Here is a 12071-nt window from a genome sequence, read left to right on the forward strand (position 1 = left end):
TGAATACCCACTCGATGGGTCAGCATCGGGAGGCAGAGCAGACAGCAACTTATGCATGCTAAAAATGGCATCCCCTAGTCGTCTGTCTTCTTCCTTGATCCTTTCTTTTCTTTGGCCCACCCTCCTCTCCACTGCTCACCTACTCCTCTTACTATCATCGTCGTCGTCGTTGTCTGTGACTCCTCCTCCTCCTCTTCTTCAAGACTTGTTATTAAGAGCAGAGGATCCAATGCAATCGGTGCGGATTCTTTCGCATTATCTGATCAAGCTCTGCACCATCTATAGGTCGGAATGTAATGTGTTTTTGGAGCAAATTGTTTGGTGCTTCGGTTGTTTTTTTCTTGTCTTTTCTTAATTGAAGCCTTTAACTTCTGGAATATGCATGTGGAAGGTGGATGAAAATGAAAAGGAATGAGGAGCTGGTCGCAAACTTGTAGGGAACTATGTATCTGTGTTCAACTTTTATTTTTAACAACCTATTTTTCAAAAGATTCTCAAAGTCTCCTTCCTTCGGTCCTCTTCTTTCCAGGGTCCTGGGTTGCAATAAGACTTGTGTGGGGTAAGGTACTCCATCAATTAGGCTGTTGTGATATTACTATTTATGGTCTATGACAATAAAGTTTACATAAATTGAATAGACGATGTACTTTTTATGTGTCCGCCTACCCGACCAACTATGCTACAGTTTTTGAGGCAGTAGCGGAACTACTGTGTGACCGATGTGGGTTGCTATCTACGCCAGCCCTTGAAATCCTTTATTTTTATTATGACTAAGCTGGATGTAGATCCACCTACGGTGCCCATACTAAACCTAGTTCAGTGCCGCACAAGCACTCACCATATTGTTAGTACGCCTCAACCAAAATTTTCTAGCTTCACGCCTTCACCACTGCTATGAGACATATTTTCTGGTCCGACCAATGCTTCAAAAAGATTATCTTACTTTGAGATTAAGAGCGACTTTTCATTGTTAACCCTAGAAATTAAAACTATAGCTTATCTTTTTAGCATCATTTTTATCTCCAACCCAGTTTACTATCTTTGTTTTTTGGTGAACAAGTTCTTTTGTTTCGCTGGTCAATGAAAGTGTACTTCATCATATCATTTGAGAGTTTTTATACAAGCCGAGACCCTTATTGCAAAAATTGTCTATCTTTTGAAATTATAGATAAAATATAGACCAGAAGAGAGAAAATTCTGAAAATATAAATGAGGGAGGATGGATGAAGCGAATAAATAAATATACTTGGTTCAGCCCCAAAGGTCTACATGCATCCATTTATATATATTTGTTCCAAAATGTGGTTGAATCGGAATTGTTTTTATATACAGATGAAGAGTTGGGCAGCGGCAGCGCAACATAAGGGCCATGTGAAAGCGAGGCACAAGTCTATGGGAAAGACACCTAAAAGCTGAGAAAGTGGCCTCATCTTCTCCCTTCTTCCTTTGACTGCGGCTTCTTCAGCATGTTAGCACAGAGCTCTATGTTTGAGTTTTCAAACCCAATAATGAAAGCCATCTACGACTACCCTTTGCCTTCCTCTCATGTGATCCTGATCCAAGTTAAGGGTCCTATGTTTTTAATCGAGTTTCTTTCACCAACAAATATCAAATTCTTGACCTTCTTCACCACTTGATTGCACTTAGTTTGGATCATAGAGAACAGTTGGAATATCAAAGGCTCAGGCAAGTGCAGTTCCCTACTTTAGTTTAATTAAGAATCCAATATTTTTGTAGAACATATACAATTTTTCAATTTGGATACTTAGTAGATTCCGATCCAAGATAGATGTGGATTCTTAATAATAAAGATATATATCCAAGATAGATGTGGATTCTTAATAATAAAGATATATAGCATAATGACAGTCATCGTTATAGAGGGCATCCCATTGAGACCTATTAATTAACAATGAAAAGCGAATGTGAACACTGTGACTTGTGAGCAGGTTCACATCATGGGGAGGCCTTGGATGCCGTCCATCTCTGTGAGGATGAGCGGCATCAAGAACGCCTTGGGCGATAAGTTAGACGCCGTTGGTCTGAACTTGTTGAAGATGTCCTTGATTTAGAACTTTGCGTTCATCTTTTGACCGGCCAACCTATCTTTGTGATTTAATAATGTTACTTGTGATTATTTTAATGGGAGTGATAAGATTCATGGCCACCTCTGCTCCACCACTCTGTCACTATAAATACCCATGTTCATGGCTGCGTAGGGGAGCAAGAATCACCAGTAGTCCAGTACTGTGTGAGAGAGAGAGATGGTGGTGAAGCTGCACGGACCCGGGTTCGCGGCCGGACCCAGGAGGGTGGCGGTCTGCCTCTTTGAGAAGGAGGTAGAGTTCGAGCTCATCAACGTCGATCTCTTCTCCGGCGAGCACAAGAATCCCGACTTCCTTCAACTCCAGCCCTTTGGCCTTGTCCCTGTCATTCAGGACGGCGACCTCACCCTCTTCGGTACCTACACTATTCACTCTTCACACACACACACACACCCTCTCTCTATCTCTCTAGTATGAACGTGTGCATTTCTTTCTGCATAACCTCCACTGCTGCCATCTACCAACTAGCTAGACAGAGAGAGAGAGAGAGAGAAAGATAGAGGCTTCTGTCTCTGCGTGACTTGTGCATCTCATAAGCACAAATTCTTGGTGTGCGTCAGCTTCAGAAAGTGTCCTTGAGCTTCAAAGTGAGATGCCCAAAAGAAGAAACTGGACAACAGGACAAGTGTTCTGTGACAGGTTTCTTCAGCACCAATAGTTAAACTTTGCATCTAAAAGGAAATCTTTTTCATGGAAAAAGCAGATCAGATGGACCAGAAGGATCCCTTTGATTGCAGAGGAAAACTTCGGTTGCACTCTGCATGTGCCGTTTCAGGACTTCTTGCTTTTGTTAAAAAAGTTGCAGCGCTTCGCGAGATTCTTTTTCAGAATTTCTCTGCCATGGCCGCAGAGTTTTATAAGCTATCTTTTCTGTAATTATAACGGGCTTTGCCAGAAAATGCCACCAACGAGGGGCTTGACTTCAATGTGATGATCATTAAACAGAAAAACATGATATGTTTTCTCTGACCATTTCCTTTGTTCGGCATACCTGCAGAATCGAGGGCCATCCTCAGATACTGTTCCGAGAAGTACTCCAGCCAGGGAACAGATCTCCATGGAAAGACCATCGAGGAGAGGGCATTGGTAGAGCAATGGCTGGAGGTCGAATCTCACAACTTCAACGCGCCGGCGCTGTCGCTGGTCTTCCAGCTGATGTATGCTTCAAAGCTGGGGATCCCTCAGAATGAAGAGGAGATCAAGAGCAGCGAGGAGAAGCTCAACAAAGTTCTTGACGTCTACGAGGAGAGGCTGTCGAAGAGCAAGTATCTCGGAGGCGATTTCTTCAGCCTGGCTGATCTGACCCACCTGCCATTGATCCATTACCTGGTTCACGACTGTGGGAAGGAGTCGCTGGTAAAGGGCAGGCAGCACGTGAGCTTGTGGTGGGAGGATATCTCCAGCAGGCCTTCTTGGAAGAAGGTCTTGGAGCTAAAGTAGACTGATTTCAGGCCTTACTGTTCATTTGAAGTAGTTGAACTTCATTCTTCCTTTTGAGAGCAACGATCTTTACCTTAGTAAATAATTTTTTTTTGTGTGTTTTGAAGAACTGGTTGAATTTGATGGGATTCATCTCTTTATAGTTTTTGAATTTTTGAGTGAGTGAGAAGATTACGACCCACTGCTCTGAAATGAGCCTTGAATTTGATGGGATTGATCTCTTTATAATTTTTGAGTGAGTGAGAAGATTATGACCCACTGCTAGGAAATGAGCCTTGAATTTGATGGGATTGATCTCTTTATAATTTTTGAGTGAGTGAGAAGATTACGACCCATTGCTCGGAAATAAACTTAAAGTCCCTATCTCCACTCTCCCGGATTATGGGCATGCTAAAATTGGTCTTATAATATAGCCTTTTAAGGTAATCAACATGAATTGTTAGTTGATTAACTAATTATATATATCATAATCAGAAGATCCTCGCCGTTAGTTATGGCCAACAAACGGCTACCATCATCTTGACGTCATTTATACTGCTGGGAACTTGGGATCCTTTCTTTGGCCTTTCGCCGGAAATTAATGGCGGTGAAGATCTCGGAGAACGCATTTTCTTTTCAATGGTTATAGAAAAATGAAGGCAATGACAAGAACTACCCTTCCTTGACTGTAGGAAAATAATTTAAACCGATAATATATCTTCGATTACCTAAATTTTCTCTTGAGTAAAACACTCAAGCCAAGCCATCTCTCTCTCTCTGTTCTCCAGTTGGTCTTGGTTATTTAAAAATTCAGTTCAAATGGCACTTTAATTAATTATTTACCTGTAAACAATTGATCACAGACTTGGAGAGATAAAGGCGGCAACCTTGGATTTTTTTTTCCAACTGACATTGTCATCAATCATTTTTAAAATAAATGCACTCCACTCGAAGAGGGATTCCCTCTATTATCTATTAAATTATATGTCTTTAAGTTCGAATCCATTTTAGAACTCATACTGGGTGCTGAGAATTGCTTTTATAGTTAGGATTCATTGCTTGTAACATACTTAGTAATGCAGCCTATATATAATATATATATATATATATATATATATAGGCTGCATTAATCCACTATGCAGTCACATGGGATCCTGGATCATGATTGCCATGTTTCTTAGGGGTCGTTTGGTTCTATAACATATTCAATGCCAAAAGACTATGTTATAGGGTTTTATGAATCTGTCGTAGTTTTTGAAACAACTTCACTAGATATAGCAATATAAATTTGCCCTAAAGATTGAAACAATTCAAAAAATAATAAAACTAATGTGCGATGAATCTGTCTTAGTTTTTTAGGCAGATTCATCACACACTCCCATAGCATTCCTGCTGCCAAACAATTCACTAAATTCTTTGAGAAAAGTACTAACAAGCCAAAGCAAACTCATGCAATTGTATTGTACCCAATTGGGTATTATGGATCCAAACAAATAATCCGTTAATGAGCCTGCTCTTGAAGAAAAACAAATTCGTAAACCCGGATCTTTGTCTTATGAATGTAGGAACGTCAATGAGTTGGGTAAATATCCGACGATGAGAAAGCAATTCGTTTTTCAGATCTAAAAGCAGGATTCAAATCCTAATCAAACATGGATCTGTCGGCAGTTTAACTGACTGAATTTGCCTTGATTGTATGTAAAAGTTAATCAGATCTTGGCGTTGTCAGATCCAGATTTGATTTTAGAAACTCAAAGTCTGAGGTTAACCTCAGTAAAGAAGATACGATCTAAGCTGTAAATTAAGTTGACGTCCAAGTTAAACTCGAAAATGAAATCTCAAATGAAAAAAAAAAATTAAGATAAATATTGTAGAAAACGTTACTTTAAATTTCGAAACATATTAAAAATGCCCAAAACCATAATAACGAGGCTGATGTCCATGTGTTTCGTAAAAAACGCGTTAATTTAGAAGATATTAACGTTTACTTTCTAAAATCACGCCATCTGCCAAATTTCACGATAAAAAATGGTGAAAATAAAGGCGATATATATAACGCGGCCAAAGCGCGTAACACCCTCGCGAAGGAAATTCGCTCATCTGTGATCCCAAGGCGAAGGGGGAGTCTAGAAACAAAACCCTCGCTACATGATATCAGCCGTCCATCTAATCGTGATGAACGGATGAACCATCTTCTTGCCAGGCTGGCAAAAGGGATTTGATTGTGGCCGTCGGATGTGGGAGGGGTCCGTACGCGAGGGTCCATTTCGACGGCCCGCTCTTCGTCTATAAGTACCAGAAAGGCGCGAGTCTACCTCTTTCCTTTTTTTTTTAGCCGCTCGCCTCGTCAGCCGTCGCGCGATTTGCGGGAGAGGGAAGAGAAAGGGGGGGAGTGGAGTTCCCTCGCGGAAGAGGAGGAGGGGGAGGAGCGGTAGCAGGAAGGTTCTAGGGTTTCCGTTGTCCTCCTCGGCGTCGCGCTCTTCCTCCTCTCTGCTATCTGTCCTTTTAGGGTTCTGCGTTTCGACGCCCAACCGCGGAAGCGCCGGCGACCGATCGATCGATTGGGAACCGCTTTCCGACGAAGCCCGAAGGTCAGTCTTACGGGATCTTCCTTTGTTCACTTTCGGCTTTAGTTTAGTTCTTGCGGGAGCTTTTCCCTGTTCAATTTCTTATCATGGGTCGTCCTTGGCGATGGGCTTTCTGGAAACCCTAGTTTTGGGTAGTCAAGTGTAGTTGAGGGACCTGCGTCTTGTGGGTTGGATTTTGTGAATCCTGGTTGTTACCTTCTTCCTGGCCGTCGTTTGGGAACGAGAACGTTAAGCCCTAGGTTGATTTGTTTTTATTCTCTTCGGTTCTTACTTTTCCATCCTAGTCTGTTTGGGAGTTCTCCTCTCTGTGTTCTATGTTACTGTTGTCAGCTGTATTTCCTTAGCCTTATGGCTTGTCATTGTTGGTCGTTTTTCGCTTGTGTCGTGATTTAAACTGGAGTGAGCTCTGGATCTGGGTTTTTCGTTTCTAGGATGTCGGGAGACGACTCTCTCTTAGGGATAATGTCTGGTGGCTTATCTAGCTTCAAGCAGGATGTTTTTTGAGTCTATGTTACGTAGTAGGTGGATTCGAAAAATAGATGATCATTGGTTTGGGTGTTGCTTGTATCTCGGTATGAGATTAATAACAGTCAATCTGCAGTGCTCTTAATCAAAGTCTTCTACTTTTCTAGTATACGCAGAGGTTCACGCCCCTGTGTAGGGCAACACTTAATCAAAGAGTCTTGTCTTGTGCAAGTCTACGACAAAACAATACCTAAGGCAAGCGGAATCTCGATGAATTGGCGCAAACAGTGTGGACCTTATCTTAACGAGCCGCATCGAAAGTTCCTAAGCCTCTACGAAATAATTCGATGCAGTTACTATTCAATTAAAATAGTGAAAGGTACGGATGTGAAGATCGGAAGGATTCTTTAAATGGGAAAAATCATTCAAGAACTGCGGTTTCAGATGGGTAACTAAATTACATTGTTTTACACGATTATGAACATATTTCATAGGCGTGGATAAGATGTGATGTCCATTTGATACTGTTACTAATCCTAAAAAAAGTTGATGAACAAGAGACTATATCAATTTGTGAATTCAGCGTGAATTTTAGAGAGGTTGAAAATCGCAAATGTGGGATGGAAAAGCAATTTTAAGCACAAACGAGAGGTTAAGTCATAACAAGTGCGAAGACTCAAATGTGAAGAATCTAATTCTGATATCATGGATTATTATTGGACTAGTGCTGATTCAAGCTGCATCATAACTTGATTAATTAATGTACTGAATTCAGGATAAAATTGTCTTTTAGTAGTGGAGAATATTTGCTATGAATGTTATTTATAATTCACTGTGGCAAATGGTTAAACTACCAACGGTATTGAAACTTAAAATTTTGCTGAAACTTAAAAAAAAAAAAACATTGAATTGCTATAAGGAATGCACAAACTTTAATGATGTAGAAATATGTTTTAAAAATAAAAAAATTCGAAAGTATTAATAAATTTTCTTGTGGTTCTTGATCATGCACTTGATTTTGAATTTCCATCGATCAACCTGTCCTAGTTTTATTGTGGTTCTAATTTTTAGTCTATATCCTGAACTGAAAGCTACTGAGGAATGAGGATCTCTCTGTTCTTCCTCCCTTCTAAGTGCATGCATATGCAGCTAGTAAATGAAATACAGGAATTTGGTCTTGGGACGTTGGAGTTTGATTCTCTTTTAGTGGAGAATAGTGAGCTCTAGCTCATAGACAAAATCCACTTAGACAACCTGAGTTTGAGTTTAGCCCATTCTGGTAAAGCATACATTTTTCAAGGACTAACCAATAACAGTAAAATTTTCAATTTAATCTTATTCTGAGAATATCAAAGTTGCTTGTTAGAATGTAATCTATACTATGCATGAAGGCATAAGAGCAGCAAAAGTCTTTTTTTGTGCAGCCAATTACATGCTTTTTGATGTTTTTGTTTGTAGTAGATAAGTGATTATACAGAAGAACTACCCTAGTATGCCTTCTTTCTCTTAGGGAATCTCCTGCTAATTGTGAGGTTATTGGTCCTTTATTTTGGAGGAAATAAAAGTTCCAAATACATTTTTTAAGTTACACATGCAGTATATGGTATGTCTGTTTTTCTCTGTACTAGTGACTTATAGTGGTAGTAAATTATGAGTGATATTCACAAAGTGTTTCATACTGTAAAAAATAAATAAATGTGATAAGTGTCTCTTAACCGTCTAATGTGCCAGTTTTTATTGTATCAACAACCTCTACTATGACTTCATTATCTGTTGGAATCTGCTTGTGATCTCTTTCTGAAAGAAATCCATTTAATGAAATATGAACAGGGAGTGAGAGTTTTTGCTCCTCGTTCAAGTTTCTCTTCTTTTAGGAGATCTGGATTGAAAAGATGCTTTCACAGCTTCATTGAACTTGCAGTGAGACATATACATGGATCGGAATATTGTGTGTGGATCTGATGATATAAATATTCATGATGCCCCATTAAAGACATTTTTACTAGCAAGCATGTCGGCTGGTGAGAGGCTGTCATTAAAGCAGAAGCTGATGGTAGAGCTGGCACATGTTCGATCTGCAGTTAAAAATATTGGTTCTAACTGTCTTCAGGATCTGGGTTCTCTTGATAGTTGTAAACTCCTTGCTCATGCGGTGCTTCCAGATTGTGCTTTTGTGAGTGAGAAATGTGAAGACAACCAATTCGTAGAGCTCAGAGAAAAGAAAATTAGGAACCATTCCCAAACTGCATCTACATGGTCCACTGTCACAGGAGTAAAGCGTGATCCTCCTCAAGGTTTGGAACACAGGGTTGCGAATAAAAGGCCAAGACTTGATGGTGATATGATGAAACAGTGTGCAAGTCTATTAAAAAAGTTAATGAGTCATCAATTTGCTTGGGTGTTTAATCATCCAGTTGACCCTGTGAAGTTAAATATTCCTGACTATTTTACCATCATTACCAAGCCAATGGACTTGGGTACAATCAAGTCTAAGCTCGAAAGCAAATTATATTTGGGCGTTCAGGACTTTGCTTCTGATGTACGGTTAACTTTCTCCAATGCCATGCAATACAATCCTCCTGGTAATGATGTCCATATCATGGCAAAATCGTTGAATGGCATATTTAATAAGAAATGGACGACTTTGGAGGAGAAGTGGAGGAAGGAAAGCCAAGAAGGAACACAAAATCCAAATATGAAGCCAGCAAGGAAGCTGGTTGAGAAGCCTCGGAAGACTGCCCGCAAAGAGCCTATCTATTATTTGGAACCCTCATTTAAGAAGCCAATGACATCTGCTGATAAGCTGAAGCTGCAGAAGGACCTAACAGCCATATCTAGAAGCAAGCTTCCTCCGGAACTGCTTTCTTTCCTCCAGAAGTTTGGATCACTTGGACCCAACGGAGATGAGATTGTAGTGGACATCGATGCATTTGATAATGACACAGCGTGGGAGTTGCAAAAAATTGTGAAGAGCTATATGGAGGCAAGATCAGCAAAAGTGAGCTTGCGGTTCCTGAAGTTTTGTCACACTTTTTGTTACGTTCATGACATCATGTTTCTATGTTCAAGTACTTACGTGGCCTGTGGCACATTATTCTGTGACAGTCTGCAGATACAGGGAATGCTTTAAGACCTTGTGGCCGTAGCACTTGTAGCATTGACCACAAAGGTAATGATGTGCAATGCTATTTGAACCTTCTTCTGTTGTATACGTCAAACATTGACTGTATGCTATTCACAGATGATGATGGCTGTCTTTTGGATGAGCAATTAAGTTCAAAAGCATGTAGGAGCTTGACAGCCTGCATGAATGGCATGTGTAGTGACAAAACCTGCCAAGGTGGCTGTGGTCGCAATGATTTCACCCAATCTTTGAGTGGTGAGATATTTTTCTGGATTTTCTTCCGCAACATAGGGTTTTGGTTTTTCAAGTAAATTCTCTTACTGTTTTATCCTGTTGGTTTGGTTTGGCTCAGATGTGGATTCTGAAAGTTCATTAGACAGGGGATCAGTTCGAGATCGAGCTCGTGGTGCTAACTCACTTCATTTGGTAATTAGGGTTAGCTGTCATTCTTGTTCCATTCTTAAACATGTGAAAGGGTATTGTTATCAGTTTTTTTAAAGTCTTAAAGTTTCAATTTTTACTTGCTTACATAGGATCCATTGTCAAGTAATGCTAATTCTGCCGACAAGCAAAGTGGCCACCTGGACCCTGACACAGATGGTGGGAACAATCACTTGATATTTGATCAAGGAGATTTTCTTTTGCAGTTATATGATTTGCTAAGTTTGATACTGTATGAAATACTCCAGGAGCTGTGAGTGCTTTGGATGAAGAGAATACACAATCAAGTCCTAACACAGCTGCTGTCTCTGTTGGTGCATCTGGAGAAGGTTATCATAGCTTGGAGTTGTAATTCAATTTGATCGTATGCCTTATTCTACTACATGCTCTTTTGACTTAGACACTTAGTATGGCATTCCTTAATCAGGTGGAAGCGTTACTTCAGAGATGCAACTCTCTCCTGGCAAAGCTCTCCGTGCTGCAATGTTGAAGAGCCGATTTGCTGATACCATTCTCAAAGCTCAGCAGAAGACCCTTCTGAACAATGTGGGATTTATTTTGCAACATGGATTCCTGTAAACACATTTAGGATGTCAAATTTTATTCCAATTGTTGTAATTGAATTTTATGTTTTGCTTTCAGGGGGAGAAGAGAGATCCTGTAAAGATGCGTCGTGAGAGGGAAGAAATGGAAAGGAGGCACCTGGAAGGTATTATTGTGGATATGACTTGTACTTTTTTACGTAAACTGAAAGCACTTGTAAAGATTTTTTTTTTTTTACCTGCAACACAATTTTCACTTCAACACATCTTTTCTTTTCTGCTATTGACAGATAAGGCTCGAATTGAAGCTCAGGTCAGGGCTGCTGAAGCGGCTCGTGAAGCAGAAGCCAAGAGGAAGAGAGATGAAGAAAGGGAAGCAGCTAGGCTTGCTCTACAGAACGTGAGTGCTTTTTCTCATTGGTTCTTCCACATGTTTGTGAATTTTGTGACATGAAGGTGTATTTCTGTTGTCATCCGTGGATGTAGATGGAAAGAACTGTTGAAATCAATGAGAATGACAATATCTTGAAGGATCTTGAGCAGTTTGGCTACTCACAAGGAATGAGCTCGGGCACTGAAATAGGGAGCCCTGCATCCGGTCTGGAAGGATTGGGAGTGTTTGCAGGAGGGAATCCATTGGAACGTTTGGGGTTGTTCATGAAAAATGAGGATCTTGAAGATGATGAGGCTCCTTCCCAGATTATGCAGCTGGCACTGGCGATGTGGAGGAGGGAGAGATAGATTGCTAAGCCTTGATTTGCTGTTTTCTGCAGATAACATGGTCTTTCTTCTTCTTTTGGTTTCCCGGAGATTGTAATTTTTTTGGAAAGCAATCTGGTAGGGACGAGGGTATGAGGATGATTGTAAATGGTTGTGGCTCGTAGAATGAATGTGTATTTGGTGAGGTGAGTGACTGATTAGTTCACATATTAGGGTAGTGGGCACGTGGACCCGAGTCCCTATTTATTACAGGTATTACAGATGTGAACCGAGATTTTGTAGGGATCTGGTAGTTTTTCACTTTGGGCCTTTGGGGAACCATACTTTCGTGTAGTCGGTATTTCCGTACGTGATGCGTAAGAAACAATAAAAAGACTGTATACTGTATGCTCAATAGTGTTCTCATAGAATTTGTAACTCCATAGGAAGGTGGTGAGAGAATTTGCTCTTGGCCTGAGAAAGATTGTAACTGAAAGATCATTGCATGATAATTCTGTGCCGTTGCATGCATTTTGCATTTCGTTCAAACAAACGAAGCTTGGTTTCTACGATCTGAGAGTGAAACTCTAAGTGCGCTGCCTTACCACCATACCTCCACCTGTGAAGCAAATTGCGTGAAAGTTTCAAAGTTTTATCTCCGGCGATTCAACGTTTCTGCTGTTGTTTG

General features: G+C 40.4%; 2 protein-coding genes across 4 annotated transcripts; both read left to right on the plus strand.

Annotated features, from left to right (window-relative positions):
* Positions 1-2210: 2210 nt before the first annotated feature.
* On the plus strand, positions 2211-3696 carry LOC116245622 (glutathione S-transferase F9-like). Its single transcript, XM_031617081.2, has 2 exons — positions 2211-2460; positions 3103-3696. The coding sequence occupies exons 1-2, from the start codon at positions 2265-2267 to the stop codon at positions 3543-3545; spliced, it is 639 nt and encodes a 212-aa protein (XP_031472941.1). The 5' UTR covers positions 2211-2264; the 3' UTR covers positions 3546-3696.
* Positions 3697-5848: 2152 nt separating this feature from the next.
* On the plus strand, positions 5849-11798 carry LOC116256971 (transcription factor GTE9-like). 3 transcript variants are annotated; one of them, XM_050078207.1, is made up of 11 exons: positions 5849-6115; positions 8408-9575; positions 9683-9746; positions 9819-9956; positions 10054-10136; positions 10235-10301; positions 10391-10471; positions 10570-10688; positions 10785-10851; positions 10975-11084; positions 11171-11798. In XM_050078207.1, exons 2-11 carry the CDS (start codon positions 8511-8513, stop codon positions 11423-11425), a joined length of 2049 nt encoding a protein of 682 aa, XP_049934164.1. In that variant the 5' UTR covers positions 5849-6115; positions 8408-8510; the 3' UTR covers positions 11426-11798. The 3 variants fall into 3 exon arrangements, with proteins under 3 accessions (XP_049934164.1, XP_031489391.1, XP_049934166.1); XM_031633531.2 differs by having other exon boundaries at positions 10054-10127; XM_050078209.1 differs by having other exon boundaries at positions 8499-9575.
* The last annotated feature ends 273 nt before the right edge of the window (positions 11799-12071 follow it).

Source organism: Nymphaea colorata, chromosome 1 (assembly GCF_008831285.2).
Source record: "Nymphaea colorata isolate Beijing-Zhang1983 chromosome 1, ASM883128v2, whole genome shotgun sequence".
Lineage (NCBI taxonomy): Eukaryota > Viridiplantae > Streptophyta > Magnoliopsida > Nymphaeales > Nymphaeaceae > Nymphaea > Nymphaea colorata.